This window comes from Prionailurus viverrinus, chromosome A2 (genome assembly GCF_022837055.1).
Source record: "Prionailurus viverrinus isolate Anna chromosome A2, UM_Priviv_1.0, whole genome shotgun sequence".
Lineage (NCBI taxonomy): Eukaryota > Metazoa > Chordata > Mammalia > Carnivora > Felidae > Prionailurus > Prionailurus viverrinus.
The window spans coordinates 146236021-146258176 of record NC_062562.1 but is presented as its reverse complement, the minus strand read 5'-3'; the positions used below and the strand labels follow the sequence as shown (position 1 = coordinate 146258176).

The window sequence follows — 22156 nt, the reverse complement described above, 5'->3', positions numbered from 1 at the left end:
TGTTCAGAAGCAAATCCTCTGCTTTTTGCCACGCCTTTTCTAAATTTTTTTCCCCCACGTTTTTATTTATTTTTGGGACAGAGAGAGACAGAGCATGAACGGGGGAGGGGCCGAGAGAGAGAGGGAGACACAGAATCGGAAACAGGCTCCAGGCTCCGAGCCATCAGCCCAGAGCCTGACGCGGGGCTCGAACTCCCGGACCGCGAGATCGTGACCTGGCTGAAGTCGGACGCTTCACCGACTGCGCCACCCAGGCGCCCCTGCCACGCCTTTTCTAAATAACAAACCCTGTTTGGCAAACGAAAACAATTAATGCGAGCCAGAACTGCCTTTTGAGAACAGGTTTAATTCTCACCCAGAATTATAATTTGAAAAATCCTATCAATTCCACCACGCAATTCCTGAGTAGGAACTACTCGGACTTTTTTCCCCCTGAATTTCTTCTGAAAAACCAAATTGGCTTACTGTAGCTGCATTTAGCTGGGAAGTCAAATGCACTTCTTTATCATTAACTACCATAGAAAAGCACACTTAGCTTGCGTCTCAAGTTGTCTTCGGTAAAGTCTATTTTGCTTGCAGTAGTTGTATTTTCCCGATTTCTCTTCCCCAAGTTCTGCTCTCTGTGGAACGCCATTAAGTCTTGTTTTTCCCCTTTGATTTGGGAGCACCGGGCCAACGGAAGCCTCGCAGGTGCAGGCAGTCGGCAACGTTGTGGGCGATGTAGTAGAGGTTCAGCATGGCAGCTGGGCTGAGAATGTCCACTTCCGGTTTCTTCTGTTTCTTCCCGCGAGATTTGTCCTGGCCTTTTCCTTGTTTCCCTTTACCTGGCTTTCAAAGACAAGTATATTCACAGGGCATAAATTAGTTTTTATAACCTTGACATAATTTTCAACATTTCTTATTGAACTGAAATAGGGGGCGGGGACTCATGAAAGGAAAAACCTGTAACAGTAATAAAGACTTTTGCTGGGAGTGGGAGGAGGTCACATGCAATGGAATTCAACAAGTGAAGCACCCGGATTAAAAAGAGACCCAACCCAATGTAACAAACAGGTGGCCCTTGTCTGCATCGATTTGAACAAATTATAAAAAGACATTTTTAGGCAATCAGGGAAATTTGGTAATCTCAAGGAATTATTAATTCTGTTAGGTGTGATAATGGCTTCTATTGGGTCATGGAAGAAAATGTTTACACATTTCAGTGATGCACACTAAAATCTGTGGAAATGAAATGAAAGAAGGCCTCAGATGTGCTTTAAAATACTGCAGCTCCCGGGGCGCCCAGGTGGCTCAGTGAGTTAAGCATCCAGTTCTTGGTTTCGGCTCTAGGCCATGATCTCATGGTTTCTGGGTTCGAGCCCTGCGTCAGGCTCTGTGCTGACAGTACAGAGCCTGCCTGGGATTCTGTCTCCCTCTCTCTCTGCCCTTCCCCTGCTTGCTCGCTCTCTCTCTCTCAAAAATAAATAAATAAACATTAAAAAACAACCTTTTTAAAATAAAAATACTGCAGCTCCCCCTTGCACCCCACCCCACAGAAGGCCAGATGAAGCCAATGTGGCAAAATCCTGACAATTTTTGAGTCCGAGAAATGGATATGTGGGGAACCACTTTACTACTCTATTTTTGTGTATGCATACAATCATTCGTGATAAAAATGTAATTAAAAGTATTAGCTAATCGGGACGCAAACACACATTTTGCTTGGCATTTCTTATGTTGTAGTCTCGACCTCATTAAGTAGTCGTGAGGGCGGAGACATGAATGTAAGGCGCTTAACGCAGCGTCTGACTTCAAGGAAACAATAAGTGATTGTTCCCATCACTTTATCACCACTAACCCCCTGAGCTGTATTTTGACGGAGAGGGACATTATTTATGTCTTCAAGGTGGAAAAGTGGAGGCTCAACAAGGCCACACTGCAAACCAGTGTCCAGCAGCCCAGCACCTGTGCTCTTGGCATGACTACACTGCCAGGCCCGTGCCTTTTGGGAAGAGGAATGGATCCCATCCTAATCTGGGGATAAACTGTCTGAAGTTTTGTGACAGCCACACAAAGCTGAGTTGACTCCTCATGTCCTATGGCCCACCCATACATAAAAGAACAGGAGGAAGTATATTATTTAGAAAGTGACTCTTCCAGGCAAGGGAAGGGAGAGGAGAGTGTAAGTTATCAGGAACATCCGCAAGGGCTAAATGTTTGTATAAAATAGACGTTATGTTGATAGCATCTCACTCTAAAAATGTCCCAGGCTAAACAAGGAGGAACACAGGCAATGTGTTAAAAAACACTAAAATACATTTTTGTTAAGTGAAACGGAATACACTCCTAGATAGAAAACCCAGGAACGAAGATGAGAAGTATCTTGCAACACAGTGGCCTGGCTTTCAGGTGGAAATCCAGATTAAAACAACAACAACAACAACAACAACATGAAAACCCATATGATAACAGTACCTCTTGGTAAAACATCCCCTGGGGGTGTAGGATGCACGTTGCCATAAGCTCCTAAAAATTCTGAGTCTTGGCTTTCTTGATGATTTTACACTTTTTTGCATGTCAACCATACGACTTACCTGGAATAACTGACCAAAAAAATGTGCTTTAATCTCTAAAGTGGTTTGATGACTAAAACTCGCACAAAGGTTTGATATGTTCATTCAAAGTTCTCATCTCTCTGTAGAAATTGGCTAACTGACTCTAAGATTCATATGGAAACGCAAAGGACTTTGAAAAAACAAAGCTGAAGGACTAATTCTACCTTGTTTCAAGAATTATTATAAAGCTACCATATCCAGACAGGATGGGATTAGTGTCAAGATAGACACATAGATCAATGGAAAATAATAAAGAGACCAAAAATAGGTCCACACGTATATGAACAACTAGTTTTCAACAAAAGTGCGAAAGCAATTCAATAGGACAAGGACAACTGATGAGAGACAGATGCAGAAAAATGTTCTTTAGCCCAGAAGGCTGACGTATAGCCTGCATAGTTCTGATAAGGATCAAATACACACTGGTTGCTCTATTCTTTTTTTTTTTTTTTTAATGGTTGCTACATTTTTAAAGGGTCTCATGACTGCCTGGGAATCTCACCAAGAGTTAATATCAAGCTGAATGATGCACACAAGAGAAATCTTGCGAAAGTAGTTTTACACGTAGAATTTGAAGAAAACGTTTACGATCTAATACGCTCTGCACATAGCCTCCCGTTGGAGCACTAAGCATATAACCACCAACTTCATTCAGGAAAAGCACAGCTCTTCCTGCCTAAGGGTCCTATCCCCATGCTACTTAAATAAACTTACTAAGTTGCACCTAAAATGTCTCAAGAATTCTTTCTTGACCGTCGTGTTCAATGATCCCACAACAATAATTTTTTCCCCAAGTGGGGCTGGAACAATGAATATCCATTTGCAAAAAAAAAAAAAAAAAAAAAGAACCTTAATCCAACGTTTTTACCATATACAAAAATTAACTCAAAATGGCTCATATACTTAAAACCAAAAAGCAAAATGCCCTAGAAGAAAATACAGGGGAAAACCTTTATGACCTTTGGTTAGGCAAAAATTTCCTGGATATGACACCAAAGCACGATCCATAGAAGAACAAATTGATAGAGTCACCATCAAAATTAAAAACTTGTGTTCTTCAAAAGATATTGTTAAGAAAATGAAAAGCTAAGCCACAGACTGGGAGAAAATATTTGCAAATCACATATCTGATCAAGCCCTTACATCAAGAATAAAGGACTCGTGAAACACAGTAAAAAAAAAAAACAGCCCCAAAACATGGCCAACAGATCTGAACAGACACTTCCCCAAAGAAGATATACAAATGGCTGATAAACACACGAAAAGGTACTCAACACTAAGTCACTAGGGAAATGCAATTAAAACCCCAATGAGATATCAGTACACACTCATCCAGCCACGGATGGATGGAATGGATCCAGGCATTCCACTGCGAAGTATTTACCAAAAGAAATCAAAGTGCATATCCATTCTAAGACTTGTACATGGAATGTACATAGTAACTTTATCTGTGATAGCTAAAAACTGAACACAGCTCAGAAGTCCATTAGTGAGTGAAAGGATAAACAAACTGGGTATAACCATACACTGGAATACCACCCAGAAATAAAAAGGATTAACTATTGACACATGCTACAACATGAGTGAATTTAAAAGGAATTGATTGGCTCAGTTGGTGGAGTGTTTGACTCTTGATCTCAGAGTTGTGGATTCAAGCCCCATGTTGGGTATAGGTATTACTTAAAAAATAAAATCTTGGTGGGTGCCTGCGTGGCTCAGTTGGTTAAGTGTCCGAATTCAGCTCAAGGTCATGATCTCATGGTTTGTGAGTTCAAGCCCCGCACCAGGCTCTGTGCTGACAGCTCAGAGGCTGGAACCTGCTTTGGATTCTGTGTCTCCCTCTCTCTCTGCCCCTCCCCTACTCATGCTCTCTCTCTCTCAAAAATAAATAAACATGAAAATTTTTTTTAAAAATTGGGGGCATCTGGGTGGCTCAATCAGTTGAGCATCCGACTCAATTTTGGCTCAGGTCATAATCTCATGGTCGTGGGATTGAGCTCACCATAGGGCTCTGCACTGTCAGTGCTTGGGATTCTCTCTCTCTCCCTCTCTCTCTGCCCCTCTCTGGCTTTCTCTCTCTCTCAAAATAAATAAATAAACTTTTTTTTTTTTTTTTAATGAGTAAAGGGCTGATTACAGAGGAGCACAAGGAGACTTTCGGGGGTGATCAACATGCTTGTCATCCTGATTGTGGTGATGGCTCAATGGGAGCGACAGATGCCAAACTGATCAAATTGTACATTAAAATATGTGCAATTCACTGTGCATCACTTATACCTCAGTAAATCTGTTAAGAAATTATTGTAAGCGAGTGAAAACTTTCAGTTTCTCAGCTGGTTGGGTTGGCTTAATACAACTCCGTGGCCCTTGGTTGTTCCCAGTTGCAGAACACATAACTCGTGACTTGAAACTCTCCAAACTGCTTAATGAAGACCACTTGGCTCCAGCCACACTGGCCCTCCTTCTAGTTCCCTAACCTGCCCCGCTCCTCCCTGATCCCCCTGATCCCGCCCTGTTATTTCTCTTCGTGTGGGGCTCTGCTCAGATATCACCTCTCTAGAAACACCTCTCAGATACTGTATCTATATTCTATCTATAACTAGGGTGACCATATAATTTCTTGCCCAAACCAAGATACTTCAACAAACATAAACTGGGACTGTCCAAGGCAAGCAGGGAGGGGATACAGGTGGTTCCCAGCCTCCCTCTCAGCACTGTCACTTTCTAGCTCCCTACCCCAAGCACACTCCACTATGTCATAGGGCTATTTTGTTTATTTATTGTCTCCTAACCAGAGGTTTGTCTATGAGGTCACCACTTGAATTCCCAGGGCCTAGACCAATGTCTGGGACGAACAGATACTTGCCGAGTGAATAAATTGCAACTCAGATGTAATACAGTCCTAGGATTTAGAAAGCAAACGTAGATAGCTGCTTTTCTGAATTTTAAGAGGGGCTCCTTCGTTCATTCGACAAATATTTAACAAATATCTACTGAACAGCAGGACCTGCAGTTCTGGGCTCCTGTCTTCATGAGGCTTACTCTCCAGTGAGGGAGAAATTACAAACACGTTCACTCCCTCTCCTGTGAAGAGGCCAGGTTATCTGGCATTCCGCTGACACAGGATGGGCAGGGTGTGACCCAATCTGGGACATGAAGGGTTCCTGAAGAGCCGCCTGTGGGCTGAGGGGCAGGGACTTCCCACACAGCCTGTGCAAAGACTTTGAGGTTGGAGGGCACATGCCAAACTGAAGGGACCTCACAAAAAACGTCAGTGTGGCTGGCCTATAAGCAACCATGATGGGGGGCGCCAAGTGAGAGGAATTTAGGCTGGAGAGGTAGGCAATGTGCAACTCTGGCCTGCAGGCCTTTGAAGCTACAGTGTTTAACCTTTATCTGAGGAGCAGTGGAAATCCATTAGCTTAAATGGCTTTATTGAACCGTTTTTGCTTCAGTTCCCTGGGCTCTGAAAGAAAATGACAATACCAACCATGCGAAGTAACCTGGGGAATGACACAATTTAAATTAAAAGACATCTATTTAGGGGCGCCTGGGTGGCTCAGTCGGTTGAGCATCCGATTTCGGCTCAGGTCATGATCTCATGGTTTGTGAGTTTGCGCCCCGCGTCGGGCTCTGTGCTGGTGGCTCAGAGCCTGGAGCCTGCTTTCTGTGTCTGACACTTTCCCGCTCATGCTTTGTCTCTCTCTGTCTCTCAAAAATAAATAAACATTAAAAAAAAATTTAAGGGGCGCCTGGGTGGCTCAGTCGGTTGGGCATCCGACTTCGGCTCAGGTCACGATCTCACGGTCCGTGAGTTCGAGCCCCGCGTCGGGCTCTGGGCTGATGGCTCAGAGACTGGAGCCTGCTTCCGATTCTGTGTCTCCCTCTCTCTCTGCCCCTCCCCCATTCGTGCTCTGTCTCTCTCAGTCTCAAAAATAAATAAACATTAAAAAAAATTTTTTTTTAATTTAAAAAGAAATTAATTTAAAAAAAAGACATCTATTTAGTGTTTTTATGTGCAATGAAGTAGAAGGAACACAGATTTACCAAACACCTTTCTATACTACAGTCAAATGGGGGTGAGGAGTGAGGCTTTCCAAGGTGAAATAGGTGAAGCTCTGTGAGGCATAGAGGGTCATAGATACTTAGGGGGCAATACAGCAGCAGGAGGGTCCATCTTGGAGAAAAGTAGATCTGTAGCTTGAGATGGGGCAGGAGGCTTCGAAAAGAATGTGAGTCTAGTGTGGAATGTGTTTTCTGTTTTGGTTAAAGCAGAGAATATGGCAAATAGAGCTCAAGAGGTTGAGGCCTTTTTACCCCGAACTCTGAGCAGTACTTAGTTGAGCAGACAGTAGAAATTCCTGAGGACGTGGGGTGGGGGTTACAAGGTCACAGCCATTCTGGGACCATCAACCTGGCATCCAAAAGAGATGGAGAGCCCTGGGACAGAGGTAGTGAACTGCTGCTGGAATCCAGGTAGGTGGTAAGGAGGGCAGGACTTGACCAATGGCAGAGAGGGTGGGAAGCAGGTCGAAATGACTGGATGAGGGCTGATGAATGGTAATGTTTAGGAGTTTGAGGCCAGGAGAATCAACATGCCATTGGAAAATGCAGAGAAGGTAGCGGTTAAAAAGGAGCTGGATTTTGAACACAGTTGGGAAATGCTCTCTGGTGGAGAGATCCAGTAGGAAGTGGGAAATAAGGTTTAACATTTCAGAGTGGTTTGGCTTAAGATGGAGCTCTGTGAGCCAACGACTTGGAGGGGAGATAGAAGTTTAAGGATGTTGCAAGCCTTCCCAGGCATAAAATGCAAGCATTTCCTCTGCTAAAGGTTTCCTCCAAAGTCTTTCCTCAAACTAGGGTTGGAAGAGAGACTCACTCCTTAGAGCCGGCAGTCTGGATCGCACCAGGGCTCATTCTCTACTTCTTAATCCGAAGAGAAGAATCCCGCAAGGGACCCCAGAACGCAGCGGCAGCAGGAGGTAAGGGCATGGGCCAGTCGCTGTTGCCACGTACTGGAACCCTGGGGTTTCACAGCACTGCACCAGCCTCTCTTTATTGCCCACACATATGATTACGAAAGTGGCTCAACAGAACCAAAGAACGAAACCTCACAAAAAGAGGGCTCAGGCTGATTCTGCTTGGCTGTCCCCTGTGACGCGCGCAGACCACCTGGGGAACCCGTCTTTCCCATCATCCTTATACCCCAAGTGTTCAGATCACTAGGTTGGACACCACCCACACCGACAGGAGACGAAGGCGCCAATCTCGTGGCGCGGGTAACAAATCTTGCTAAAGCGTGCCTCAATGAGGCAGAACGGTATTAAACTAACCTGGCGAGAGCCTCGGTATCTCTTATACTTAAATAAGACGTGTATTACCATGGTAATTCCTCAGTTGAGCAGGTGAGTGTGGCATGGGTTCCCAATCCTGAAATAGAGAGCCCGGTTCTCCGCATCACTTGGAGGCGGCACCCCCGCGCCCATCGCTGCCGCACACCGGGCTGCCTCTGCACTCCACAGCGAACCTCCGCGGGTCCGGGGCCTTGCCACGCTTCTCAGGAGCCCCAGACGCTCAGGGGAGCCCGGCGGGATCAGGGGGCAGCCAGCCACCCAGCTGCCGCCACGCGGAGCCTGGAGACCCACCGCACGGAGGCCGCTGACCGCGCGACTCACGGCGAGCACGCCCCGCGGGCTGGGAGCACCGGGCTCACGGGCGCCTGCTGGCCGCGCGCACGAACACCCGGCGCGGCGCGCCGCGTGGGGCGGGGCGCTCAATGTTTACCTGTTGCCAGGACACCGGGGCCTGGCGCCCGGTCGTGGGGCCTCACCCGGCAGTCCTAGCGAGCAGGCGGGAGTGCGCGCCAGCCTTCCGGGGAGCGCGCGGCTGGCTGGGTCACTTCGCCTCGAGCGACGGCGACGACGGCCCCTAGTGCCCGGAAGCCCTGCCTCGCGCTGGGGGGCCTGACCCGGCAGGGCAGGGGCGCGGGGCGCGTGTGGTTCTGGCCTTGGGGTGGGCCGATTCCTCTGTTTGAGCTTGGCCTTGGAGAAGTCCTCGAAGACTCCATGACCTGTTTTGGAAAATGAGATAAAGCCTTTGAGGGTTGAAGTGAGAATAACATGGGGGGAATGTTCATATAGAGCCTGGTACAGGTTCCAAGAGAGAAAAGGCCTGAGAAAAAGGTTCTTAGGCCCCGAATGGGAGTCAGGAAGGCTACAGTCGGTGCAGTTCCACTGCCAACCTTGTGAGTTCATCCCGATATACGTCTGTGTTCTCCACAGCGAGCAACCTTTCTTAGACTCATTTTTTGTAAGCTGCAGCAGAAGTGAGAGACACTAATGGAAAAATTGTCATGATTCGGTAGGAAGTATTATCCCCTTCATTCTATCAACCGGGGCGACTTGTTCTCATTGACGTCTGAGCCTAAGTTAATTGTTGCTCCCTACTTCCCCTACTCCTGGTAAGTCTCCCCACTTGCTTCTGACATGTGTGTCATGCTCCTTGCTCATCCAGACCTCAGTCATCTCATGTCTATCTGCCTCTTGCTGCACTCCAAGTGTTGGCAGATTTCAAAGTCCAGTCCTTAGTTCTCTGCTGTTCCTCAGTGTCTCCTCACCTGATGGCTCATCTGATAATGTCAGTGACTACCTGCCTTGGAATGACACAGCCACCGTCTGAAAGAATGGCCTCCATCTGAGCTCCAGTCTTCAGGCCACACTATTCCCTGGATTTAGGGCATCTCTCCCTCTGTCAGCCTCTCCATTTCCACTGTCAGTGGCAACACTACTCTCCCAGTCTCTCGCCCTTTGTCATCACTAACTCCTGTCTCCGGTGATGAGTCCAAGGGCCAAGCATCCTTTGTAAATTCTTTTATGGATCCCCCCTTTCACATTTTTATCATTCTAAACTAGACCTTAAAGGACCTTCATCATTTCGTATTGCAAATAATAGTTAGCAGTGAAGGAGCACTGATGTCCAGCACCTTGCTGAGCACTTTGCACACATTATGGCATCATTGCTTCACTACAACTAGTGTGATAGTTTGTTATGTTCTCCAATTTGCATGAAGTCAGAGAGAGTAACTAACTTATCCAAGTTCCCACAAGCAGAGTCAAAGCCAGCAATGTCCGTCCGTCCAGCTGGTACATTAAACACTAACATCATTCAGAAAGGCACCCTGGGCTTGAGGCCAAAAGATGTGGGTTCAAAACTTGGCCTCACTACTTATTAGTTATGCAATTTTGAGCAACTCTCCGAGCTTCACTTTCTTGCTTTGGGTTGCTGTGAAGGCGGTATGATGGAATGAATGTGAAAAAGCTTTGTGAATTCAAAGCATCTCCAGTAAGCCTTGCTTTAAAGGACATAAATTTATTCCCAGGTTAGGGAAAATGGAATGGGGAGAGGCTGGTAAAAAGGTACAAATTCAGTTGTAAGATGAATGAGGTCTAGTGTATAATATGGTGACTGCAGCCAATAATACTATATTGTATAATTGGAAATTGCTAAGAGTGTTCTCACACACACAAAAAGTGAGGTGATGAATGTGTTAACTCAGTTGTGGTAACCCTTTCACAATGTGTGTCAAATCATCACGTTGTACACTTTAAATATATTGCAGTTTTGTCAATGATACCCTAATAAGCTGAAAAATAAAAAAGCATGCCAGTGGACAGGCAGGACATGAAAGGAATGGTCTAGTGACAATCAGAATGACTTCAATGGCAGCACCATTTCCCATTGACCAAATGGGTGTTCAGCTTTTGCACCAGAGAAAGGCTTAGCACTGACCTGCAGGGAGGGGAGGAGGGCTGCTGAGGTGTGTGGCTGAAAGACTTTGTTATATAACACAGTGCAGGCTGCTCTTAGAATAAAAAAAGTCATTGACAACATATGTATTTTTCTTAAATACCAGCCCACTTAAGAATCATTTCATGATTAGGACTTAAGTTAGATGTGTTTCTTCTGTAAGAACTGAACAAATCTTCCTGTGTAAATTGGAAGATGAGTTAAATTAAGATCACCATTCAAATTTACATTACAATAGCAGTACTGAGGTACCTGGCTTGCTCAGGCGGAAGAACATGTGACTCTTGATCTTGGGGTCGTGAGTTCGAGACCCTTATTGGGTCTAGACATTAAAAAAAAAAACTTAAAAGAATAGCACTACCTCATTTTATCTGTTTATGAATATATATCCTTATGTCTTCTTTATAAATAGTAATACAAACTGTGCTGTTCTTTTAAAAAAAAATAACATTACCAGAATTGAAGCATGCATTCTTAGAACATCCAAACTTAGACTATTCTATCATTATCTTTCTTAGAAGTTACATTTAAAAATTCCCATTTCCTACTTTCTACTCTAGTCCCTCCCTCTCTTCCTCCTTTCTTTTTATCTCATTAAGTTCAACCGTATAGCACTGCATTCACTTCATCCTTTATAGCCATAATATTGAAGAGGAAGTTACAGGAAAAAAAAAAAAAATTCTTTGTAGGTAATTTCCTCTGGCCAGCCGCTAGGGTCCCAGCAGTGAGAGAACCTTGGGGTACAGTAAAGACCAGCTGGAGCGGATTCAGGAGACAAAATTATCCAGAGCAGGGGTCAGCAAACTCAGTAACTATTTTAGGCTTTACAGGCCTTCTGTCCTCTTTTGCAACTACTCTGCTGATGTAGAATGGAAGCATTTATAGACAACATGTAAACGAGGGAGTGTGGCTGTATTCCAATAAAACTATTATGGAAACTGAAACTTGAATTTCATAGAATTTTCATGTGTCATAAAATATTTTTCTCCTATGGATTTTTTCCCCCAACGATTTAAGAATGGAAAAACCATTCTTAGCTCATGGGCTGAATAAAATCTGTTAGTGGGCCAGATTTGGCCAATGGGCTATAGTTTGCTGATTCCTGATCTAGAGGATTAAAAGGCTATTAATTATTCTTGCTGAGGGATTCTTTGATAGGGAGGGGAATGAGGAGCCCGACACGGGCTCTATCTCACAACCCTGGGATCCTACCTGAGCCAAAATCAAGACAATCAACTGAGCCACCTAGGCACCCTTAGCACGCATTATTCTAAGCACTATATGCTCACTGACTTATTTAATCCTTACAATTCTAGAAGATAGGCAGTAGTATTATCCCTATTTTACAGATGGGGAATCTGAGGCAGAGAGAGATGAAATAACTTGTCGCTCTTCACTCAGTTACTGGATGCAGAGCCTGTATATAATATCTCACCAAGTCGGGTTCAGCACCCTCAGTCTGAGCCATTATGCCGTATGGCCTTTCTGGGTAAAATATCTCACATCCTACCGTGAAGACATATTTTCACAGGCGTCCACATGGAGGATCTTTGTCCTGCCAACTCCATTAAGCATTTGAACAAAAAGTTACAGAATGTTCAAACTAATGTTTCCTTTTGGAGGCAAGGGGACAGATGGTATTGTCATATTTAGTAAGGAAGTCACTGTCACCAAAGGTGTTTGAGCAGAGATGGGATGACTTTTGTACTCTTGTAGTTCCTCAGAAAGACTTTGGTTATTTCCTATAAAACATGTACAAGTAAAAATTTTAAATACTTGCTTTTTGAAATTTAAATCTGGCTAATTACTAAAGGAGCAAACAGCCTGAAAACCTCCCCATAGCCCACTCAGGCACAATCCCATTACATTTATAGGATCTGGGAGTCTGAATGGCCAGAGGAACTGCTGGTCAGAAATTATATTTCAAGTTGCTTTGAGCTATTGCTATGAGAACTGAGTAAATTTCCCTTAACCTCATCCTCCCCACCACACACAAATATGGATGCATGTGTGTGTGCACACCACATACATTTACCCTTTCTTCTTAGCTGAAACATACTTTAAAAAGCAGTGTTACGGAAGAATGATTTCACTATTAGATATATTGAAGTTACAGTTATTAAAGACAATATTAATAGGGAAATATAGGTCTCTGGAATAAATATGAGAGAAGCAAGTACAGAACAGAGTATGTTGTGCTCCCATGATCTAGAGGATTAAAACTGTTGTGAGGAAGAGACGGGGATTACCACGGGACTTTTCTGAAAGGATAAAAAAATAGAAAAATAATATACTGATTACTTCTGGGAAACGAGGTAGGGATCTGGGGTGGGATGTTATATTTTTCATTGTGTACTCTGAAAAATTACTTGACCCTTTTACATGTATCTTCTTAACAAAAACACCAATACATACCTAAACGTATTCTTCAATTTTACACCTGCTTCCTCATGTCCTATCCTCTACCTAAGCTTGCAACTTTCTATACTTCAATCTTCTTTGACTACATCAATAGCTGTAAGCATTTTTCAAATAATAATTTTCTTCAGGTCTTGCCTTACACCTCTAATAATGATAGAAAAGGAAGAGTAAATTAATCAATTTTGCTGCTACGTGTCTCATGAGTGTTAGTGGGTATAGGTGGTTGAATGGCGGCCTCCCAAAAGATATGTCTGTGTCCTTATCCTTGAAACCTCTGTGAATACTACCTTATAGTAAAAGAGTGAATATTACCTTATATGGCAAAGATGTAATGAAGGATCTTGAGAAAGGAAGCTTATCTTGGATTATCCTGATGGGCCTTAAATTTAGTCAGAGGTATCCTTGGAGGAGAGAGGCAGAGGAACTTTTGAGAAGGAAGAAGCAATGTGACCATGGAGACAGAAACTGGAGTGACATGCCACAGGCCAGGGAATGCCTGGAGCTGTCAGAAACTAGAAGAGGCAAGGAAACAATAAGAGCCTTTGGAGGGAGGGAGTCCGGCTGACCCCCTGATTTCAGACTTCTGGCACACGGAACTGTCAGAGAATCAATTTCGTGTTTCACGCCCTGGTAACTTGTTACAGCAGCCCTAGGAAACTAATACACGGGAGAAGAAAAGTACAATTAATAGCTAGTGTTAGTATGGATTCCACAGATGTATTCACGTTTCTTCTGGCTCATGTAATACCATAAGTTGATTGTATTGAGGTAGTTAATTCTGTTGTAGACATTTCAGTTATTACTACTGAAACCATGACGTAGTGAGACTCCTGTTTGTGAAAATATTGAGACTAGGTAAACGTGAAATGCATAGGGGATACCAATCAAAATTCTTGCATTGGCTGGACAGTGTCCTAGATGATCTCTGATCCCTTTCTACTTAAGAATACATTTCCAGGGGCACTTGGGTGGCTCAATCGGTTAAGCATCTGACTTCAGCTCAGGTTATCTCATGGTGCGTGAGTTCGAGCCCCGCAACGGGCTCTGTGCTGACAGTTCAGAGCATGGAGCCTGCTTCGAATTCTGTGTTTCCCTCTCTCTCTGCCCCTCCTCTGCTCTCACTGTCTCTATCTCAAAAATAAATAAACATTAAAAAAAAAAGAATACATTTCCATAGAAAATTTTCCAAATATTGAGGCTTAACATTTTAAGGATGACATTAGAATAGTCAAACATTTAGAAAATGCATTCACTTGGAAAAGGTGTCTGGAGGTATAAGGTACTCAGGACTTACCTTCTATCAACATTCCGCACCAGGACTTCTGAAGGAATACAAGCCTACTGAAAACTCATTAGTTGGAAAAAACAAGTAAAATAAGGTTACCCATATGTTTTCCCAAAATCACCAATTAGGACTTCCCCATGCCAACATTTCCAAAAGTGTTTGCATAGTGCCACCATATAAATAGCTCATCGTTGAGTGGTGAGATTAGGGAGTTAATTTTCTTCACTATTACTATATATATATATTTTTTTTTTGGTTGACAGAAAATGGGAAAACAAGAGGCCCAAAGGCAGACAAAAAAATTTCCTTTATGTACAGATAATAAAATCATGCTGTAGACATTTTTACTCTAAAATGTATTTTTGAGGTCTCTCATGTTAAAAAGCATCATATAAAATATGCATTATAAAATATGTATTAGTATTAAATACATGTAAGAAGAGTAGTAGCTGCTCTAAAACCTACTGGAATTTTCACAAAAGTTGTTTATAAATTCCATAATATTTTGCAAAACATGTTTATTACACAAAACATTTTATCATACCATTACAGAAAAGTTTGGCTTGGAATTATAGGTAGAGATGTTAATTGGCCATGCCCAGTGTTTCTGGAACAGTGACAGGACTTTCTTTGCCTCTGCAAATCACCCTAAACACACTTAGCACCTAGCTTCTCAGAGTGCCAAAGTGCTGCAAAATTCATACTTGACCTGGCCTGAATGTTAAGGTGGTTACTTATCTCATCAATAATAGCATTGAGGGGCACCTGGGTGGGCCAGCTGTTAAGCGTTCAACTCTTGGTACAGCTCAGGTCATGATCTCATGGTTCATGGGTTCAAGCCATGCACTGCGTTCCACACTGACAGTGTAGAGCCAGGCTCTCTCTGCCCCTCCCCGACTTGTGCATGCGCTCTCTCTCTCTCAAAATAAATTTAAAAAAATTAATAGTATTGATGAGATCAAGGTCATGAGTCTGACTGTTGTATGAACCAGTGTCATTTTTGTTCCAGAACCATAGCTGCATTTTTAGTCTCAGCTAGTTTTATCGTAAATGTGGGTCATCTTAAGGCCTCGAGGAAAGAATTTAAACTCACCACAACTACATGTGGGAGAAACAGAAACCATCAAAACACTCATTTAGAGAACTGTCTTTATATAACAAAGATTATTGGTAGGTGGAAGAACGGGGGGAACTACGGACACAAAACGTCAAGAAAGTCACAACTGAAAATATCAGCATAAAGCACTGAAATGGGTGGTTTCAAATGCTCACTGGTACGCTGTTGAAATTCTCAAGAATCTCTAAGAAAGCCCTACCACCGATCTCAAGAGCTCACTGAGAAGCTGCTGTGACTATCTACCCATATGTCTGGTTGCAACTGCCTTCTTGTAGGTAGAATATACTTCTCTGGCCCAATGTTAGGCTTGTCCATGTGAATTGTTTTTTGCCAGTGGAATGTGAGCAACTTGACTTATGCCACATCCAAGCACAAGCTTTAGGCACCCTCCAGGTCCTTGCATAGTATGGTTTGGTGCTTCCTCCTGTCCTTTAGCATGAGAATAGTACTCCCAGGTAGGAGCGATTCCATGCCAGCTTCCTGCCAGGATGAGAAGAGTCAAGCAGAGCTGCAGCTGATCCCTAGACCCAGGAACAAGAAATAAGGGTCTGTCATAAGTCACTGAGATTTTGCAGTTGTTTGTATTAGTCTACCCCCAGGGAACACTACACAAGATTTTATATGTTCATCCTCTTTATGTATTATTCCTTTCTTATATCCATTTAAGGTTCTTTTGTCTTGAAGAATTAAAGACCAATTTTTAACTCCAGTTCAATTTCTTTTTATTAAAGTGCTTTAGTAGATAAACAATGTTAACAACAATTAACACAACTTTACTGAAATACTCACAAATAAAAATCCTCTATAAATCACTCAAATAATGTTCTTCTAAGTAGTAACAGTAATCACCATTAGAGGCTAGTTAATCTGAATTTATTCCTAACCACACACAAGGGTTCTCAGATTAGTAGATTCAAATCAGTTTAACATATGGGGCTGGCTATCAATACCCTGAATGCTATCCCAGCAAGTCAGCGAAAAAAATGTTGTGATTGGAAACTAATCACTTTTCTTGGTGTCTCAGTTTCTCCATCTGCACTGAGAATTAATCTTCCCTTAGAGAAGATTTGTAAAAAAAAGTATGAAATGTTAAAGCTTAGCATACTTATATGCCTCAGAAAGCATTCATGTGCATATTTTTAAAAGGGCAACTTATTTGTTCTTGACACAAATTAAATACTATATGGCTTTAAGAGAAATAGATTGATGACTGCTCTTTCCTTGAAAATTGTCTTTTCAGTTGAACCACACTAAAATAGATTAATAAGGTTCATATATGATATGCTCAGTAAATTATTTTGATTGCAGTAAGGATAGCTGTCCTATTTAGGTAAACTTTACAAATTGTTTTAAGAAGTGTCATCCATTACTTAAACATTCTTCATGACCTTTCCATAAAAACAGAAAGCTGCTACCCTACAGCACAAAGAGGCGAAATCCAAGTTTTGGTTAGAATTCTGGTTTAGTTCCTTTGATATCATTGGTAACTGTATCATGACTTCCAAATGAGACTGTGGTTGACAGAGTAAATAATCATATTTTTACTAGACCGCCGGTGCAATTTAAGTGGCCTGGTGCTATCATAAAAAAGATTCAGTAGTGTCCATATCAGTAGGGAGGGCATTTAAAATAAAAAAGCGTGAAAATATAGGTAACATAACTGTGGGGACAGAAGAGAAATAAAATGATCCTGACTGAATCAGAAGCTTTTCTAAAAACCTTGTTTCTGTTGAGAAGTATGTGATTTTGCTGTAAAAGAAGTTTAAAGAGGTTGGTACATCAACCCCTATATTTTCAAAGAAATGTGCAATACTTTTAGATAGAAACAGTATTGCTAAATCTCCACATGACACTTTGGAACCACTAGCAGTAAAAAGGGAAAAAAATCATTAATCAACATAGGAGATGAAAAATGGTAAGCTGTGATGCTCTTGCTATTCTATTCAATTAAAAAATAAATCGATCACGAGCACAAATGGACATGCCAACTCAATAAATAAAACCTCCTGTAGTTACTTGTCATTTAAAAAGTGAATTGGATGAAAAGGATAATTTTCTACAGTGTACTCCATCATTTGAAGACTGAAGTAGTTTCAGAAAAACATGATACATCCTTAGAGGAGGCCTATTTCATATTGGCTGTGGCAGAGCACTCCATGCACTATACAGGAATACACAAAAAGATAATTTCCAGATTCAACATAGATCTCTTTGGGAATAGAGAAAAAACACTTTACACAATATACCTTACTATAACATGCAGTACTTAGGTAATAGTAAATCATCGTCCTCCACAAAGAAGGTGCAGGTGCTCTAAAATCATCTTTGAGATAATAATTTTAGAAAGAGGTGTCAAAATTTTAAATTTAAAATACAGACTTAATTTCAAAGTTGGTTTTGCCAAACCTCTCATAAGTCCTTGGAATCCAGCGTGAGCAAGAAGGAAATGTTCTCCCTATTTCATGACTTGCACCTCCCATTACCTATGATGAATATCATGAGTTAAATACCGTAATAAACGTATTCTCATTCTTGGGGCCAGCAAAGGCTAGGCTGGTTCTAGGCAACACTAAAGCAGGGAGCGGTCCCACAAAAGAGCCTGTCCAGGACTGATCCAGCAGATTTTCAAGGCTACCTGGGCACCCAACTCACCCCAGGGCAGGTTGACCAATTTGTTGTGACTCAGGATCCTACCCATGCACTATCTCCAGGCCCAAAGCCCCTAGAATGGCCCTGCACTACACTGGATGTCCTTGGGCTAGGCCAGCTCTCCCCTAGACAAACACTCCCAGGGCTGGAAACAAAGGCCAAATGGGCAGGGTAGGCAGAGCACCATTTATTGGAGCCAACCCCCATCTATCATATGCTTTTTAAGAGCTCAGTCAGTGATTCTGGAGCAGCTCCTCCCAACAGATGGGCTGTGAAAACACCTCTCTCTCCAGCCAGAGCTCATATGAATAGTGGAAATCCTCAGGCAGATCCAACCTCTGCCCCAGCACACTCTGCAAGCAGTTATCCACAGGTGAAAATTCAGAGTCCTGGGGTTTGTCATACCGGCGGCTGTTAAAAGCCTCAATGTTGGCCCTCAAAGTGCATTCTTCTGCTTGGAAGTCCCATGGCCTGGCATCGATGTCTGTGTTGGGAAGAGAGGAAGAAAAACATGTATACAACTCAGGACACTGCTTCTCTTATCACAGAGCATGGTCTATGGAATAAGAACAATGAAACTGCTCAGAATTTCCTTTTTATGGGGGGCAGGCATTGTACAAAGTAAGTATATAACGTCCTGCCACTTTGGTTTAAAAAATACTCTTGGGGGGCGCCTGGGTGGTTCAGTCGGTTAAGCGTCCAACTTCGGCTCAGGTCATGATCTCACAGTTTGTGGGTTCGAGCCCTGCGCTGGCAGCTCAGAGCCTGGAGCCTGGTTAGGATTCTGTGTCTCCCTCTCTCTCTGCTCCTCCTCCACTCATGCTCTGTCTCTTTCTCTCAAAAATAAAATAAACATTTAAAAAAATAAAATAAAATAAAAGATACTCTTGTACATGCAGAGACTATCTTTGGAAGGAGAGTCTAGAAACTGGTAACAGTGATTACCACGGAGAAGGAAATAAGGCCCCTGAGGGAGGTGAACTTTTTTTTTTTTTTTAACTGTACTTCCTTTTCATTATTTTACTTTCTTATCAGTTATATGTATTATATTTTCCAAAATAGCAATTCAGTTCCTTTTACGGAGCTTTCCTAGGGGGATGAGAGTTTCCCATTTGAACGGAATCATCAGCTCTCAAGGAATGGAAAGAGGCAGGAAAGGGGTACAACAAGGAGAATCAGAATGGACCAATTACTGAAGACTTTACTGATTCCTTGCGACCTCTGCCAGCATATGATAAATGTATGTGCCAGCTTCTGTTAAAATTATGAGGTGAAAGCTTCCATGAAGATAAAAATAGAAAACAGATAATCTGCTATCTCTATTTATCCCACTCAGACACTTATTTCAGGGCTAGAGATACATCTTTTTCAGATCTCTTATGTCCCACATTCAATGGCTTATCTTTTTTCTTTTTTTTAAGATTTTATTTTTTAAGTAATCTCTAAACCCAATGTAGGGCTTGAACTTACACAACCTCAAGATCAAGAGTTGTACACTCTACTGACTGAGCCAGCCAGGCATCCCTTAATGGCTTATCTTTAAAGGAAGTACAGATTGGGTTTGGGCTCGTGATGGCAGCAACAACAGACATGTCATTTGCAGGATAAAACATTTTCGTGTTTTAAAAATCTACAAAAATTTAAATAGTTGTGTTTTATGTCTCATAGAAGTTGTATCCTGGCTTGTTATCCACTAATCATATATTTCCCTTAGTTCTCTGGGTTCTTTACTGCAGCATTCTCTAAAATTCAGACAGGTTACAAATCTCAGCAAATATAAGTCATAGTCATCTTACCAAAAACTCTTAAATACAATTAGGCAAATAATGGTCAAATCCCACTACAGCGAATGTCAAAAGAATGAAAAAGCTCTCCAAAATAAATTCTTCCAAACTCTAGTCAATCTATCATATCTTGATAGTAAACCAGATGTTATACTGTCTCCTAACATGAGAGAATATGCAGTTCCCAATGTTACCTAGAATATATTATGGCTTAAAAGCTTTAAACTGAATCCATTGAAACTTCAGACCTAACTTTCAGTTTACAGATGATACCAGAGACAGATAGATAAGGTAAATGATGACACAAAGAAGCAAGAAATAAATCCAGAAGGTGGATATTCTGCAGGACAACTGGCCTAGTTCTTCAATTAGTCAGCATTATGGGAAAAAAAAACCCCGAAAACAAAACACGGCTAAATTTAACAAATAAAAAGATAGAACAACCAGATGGAATTTGTGGCCCTGGGTTGAATTATAACTTGGAAAAAATAACTTTAAATAATATTTTGGGGCAAAGGAAGAATTCTGAAATTGGACTTATTGGATAAAATGAAAATATACTGATATGGAAAGATGTAGATAATGTTAACTGAAAAAAGATGATAAAACAGCATGTATAAATTGCTTTCACTTGAGTAAAATGTGTGTGTGTGTGTGTGTGTGTGTGTGTGTGTGTGTGTGTGTGTGTAAAAAAAAAAAAAAAAAGACCTGGAAGAATATCTAATAAGATGTTAACAGTGTCAATCTTTGGGTGGTACAAATAGGGCATAAATATTGTGATACAGTAAAGTTTTCTGACTTGTACTTTCAAACTGCTTTTTGTTATGTATGTATGTATGTATGTATACATGTATGTATGTATGTAATTTATTGTCAAATTGGTTTCCATACAACACCCAGTGCTCATCCCAACAGGTGCCCTCAATGCCCATCACCCACTTTCCCCTCTCCCCCACTCCCCATCAACCCTCAGTTTGATCTCAGTATTTAACAGTCTCTTATGTTTTGCCTCCTTCCCTCTCTGTAACTTTTCTAACCCCCTTCCCCTACCCCCTGGTCTTCTGTTGAGTTTCTCAGGATCCACATCAGTGAAAACATATGGTATCTGTCTTTCTCTGCCTGACTTATTTCACTTAGCATAACACTCTCCAGTTCCATCCACGTTGCTACAAAAGGCCATATTTCATTCTTTCTCATTGCCAAGTAGTATTCCATTGTATATATAAACCACATCGTCTTTATCCATTCGTCAGTTGATGGACATTTAGGCTCTTTCCATAATTTGGCTATTGTTGAAAGTACTGCTATAAACATTGGGGTACAAGTGCCCCTATGCATCAGCACTCCTGTATCCCTTGGGCAAATTCCTAGCAGTGCTATTACTGGGTCATAGAGTAGCTCTATTTTTAATTTTTTGAGGAACCTCCACACTGTTTTCCAGAGCGGCTGCACCAGTTTGTATTCCCACCAACAGTGCAAGAGGGTTCCCATTTCTCCACATCCTCTCCAGCATCTATAGTCTCCTGATTTGTTCATCTAGCCACTCTGACCGGTGTGAGGTGGTATCTCAGTGTGGTCAAACTGCTTTTTAAAAAAAGTTTATTTACTTAAGTACTCTCTACATCCAACACGGGGCTCACACCTACAACTCTGAAATCAAGAGTTGCATGCTCTCCCGACTAAGCCAGCCAGGTGTCACTCTAACTGCTTTTTAATAATAAAAGGTTATTTTAATTTTAGAAATCTTGTGGAGAAACCTGTCATTTAAAGGAATGTTTTAAAAAGGGGTAATTATCTCTTAATTTACTTGTTTCATAAAATGGAATTTTTTAAAGTAAACTCTACCCCCAACATGGGGCTTGAACTCATAACCCCAAGATCACTAGTTGCATGCTCCACTGACTGACCCAGCCAGACACCCCTATAATATGGATTTTTATAGTTAATCTGGGACCAGGGTACATGCTATTTGGGGCAGTACCTTAAAGTTTGTTATATCAGCCCCTGACTATAATCACATATTTTCTCATCCAAAATATGTAACAATTCATACCAAAAGAGTACAGATACACATTTGTTTAGTTTTGTTTAAACTCTGGGCAACTCCTGGAGGTCAAAAGCTCTAAGAATACTCACCATTCCCATAAGCCCAGTCATCATTCATGCGGTGGCGTACTTTCTGGTAGATGGCCGACATGGTTTTCATGTTGCTTTTTCTCCACTGGCGCCCCAAGTACTTGGTCTGTATTTTTAGCAGCTTCAGAACATAAAGTTGCAGCATGGCCTGTTTGACCTTGAGGGCCCGCTTTAAGATTGGAGCTGATTTGAATACCACCAGCATCTACCAATTTAAAGAAGGGTGGGAGTGAAGAGAGGCAGATAAGGATCTAAAGTTTCTTGGAACTCCAACTCACAGACAATCCTTTTTTTTTTTAATGTTTATTTTTGGGATGGAGAGAGAGAGACAGAGCATGAGTGGGGAAAGAGCAGAGAGGGAGAC

At 42.0% G+C, this 22156-nt stretch overlaps 2 protein-coding genes across 8 annotated transcripts in view; both read right to left on the bottom strand.

Moving 5' to 3' along the window:
• Positions 1–326: 326 nt before the first annotated feature.
• SMKR1 (small lysine rich protein 1) lies at positions 327–8351 on the bottom strand. 3 transcript variants are annotated; one of them, XM_047850349.1, is made up of 2 exons: positions 7976–8351; positions 327–824 (listed from the first exon to the last, which is right to left on the bottom strand). In XM_047850349.1, exons 1-2 carry the CDS (start codon positions 8010–8012, stop codon positions 634–636), a joined length of 228 nt encoding a protein of 75 aa, XP_047706305.1. In that variant the 5' UTR covers positions 8013–8351; the 3' UTR covers positions 327–633. The 3 variants fall into 3 exon arrangements, with proteins under 3 accessions (XP_047706305.1, XP_047706306.1, XP_047706304.1); XM_047850350.1 differs by having other exon boundaries at positions 327–828; positions 7976–8346; XM_047850348.1 differs by having other exon boundaries at positions 327–828; positions 7928–8013.
• Positions 8352–15029: 6678 nt separating this feature from the next.
• Positions 15030–22156, bottom strand: part of STRIP2 (striatin interacting protein 2) — a 49361-nt gene continuing 42234 nt past the window's right edge. For 2 of the 5 annotated variants that reach the window (XM_047850345.1, XM_047850346.1), the window contains exons 19-21: positions 21793–21997; positions 18278–18356; positions 15030–15744 (exon numbers count right to left, since the gene is read on the bottom strand). In XM_047850345.1, coding sequence (XP_047706301.1) covers positions 15525–15744; positions 18278–18356; positions 21793–21997 — 504 coding nt within the window. In that variant the 3' untranslated portion in view covers positions 15030–15524. Of the gene's footprint in view, positions 15745–15870; positions 17707–18044; positions 18357–21792; positions 21998–22156 lie in introns of those variants that run through there. The other 3 variants (XM_047850343.1, XM_047850347.1, XM_047850344.1) reach the window with 3 other exon arrangements.

What these genes read in the sequence shown, in the direction of transcription:
- SMKR1 (XM_047850348.1), bottom strand. Translation starts at nt 7,978, where the DNA reads ATGGTAATACACGTCTTATTTAAGTATAAGAGATACCGAGGCTCTCGC. An exon ending in GATACCGAGGCTCTCGCCAG is followed by an intron (nt 829 to 7,927) that starts GTTAGTTTAATA and finishes TGTCTTTGAAAG; the next exon opens with CCAGGTAAAGGGAAACAAGG.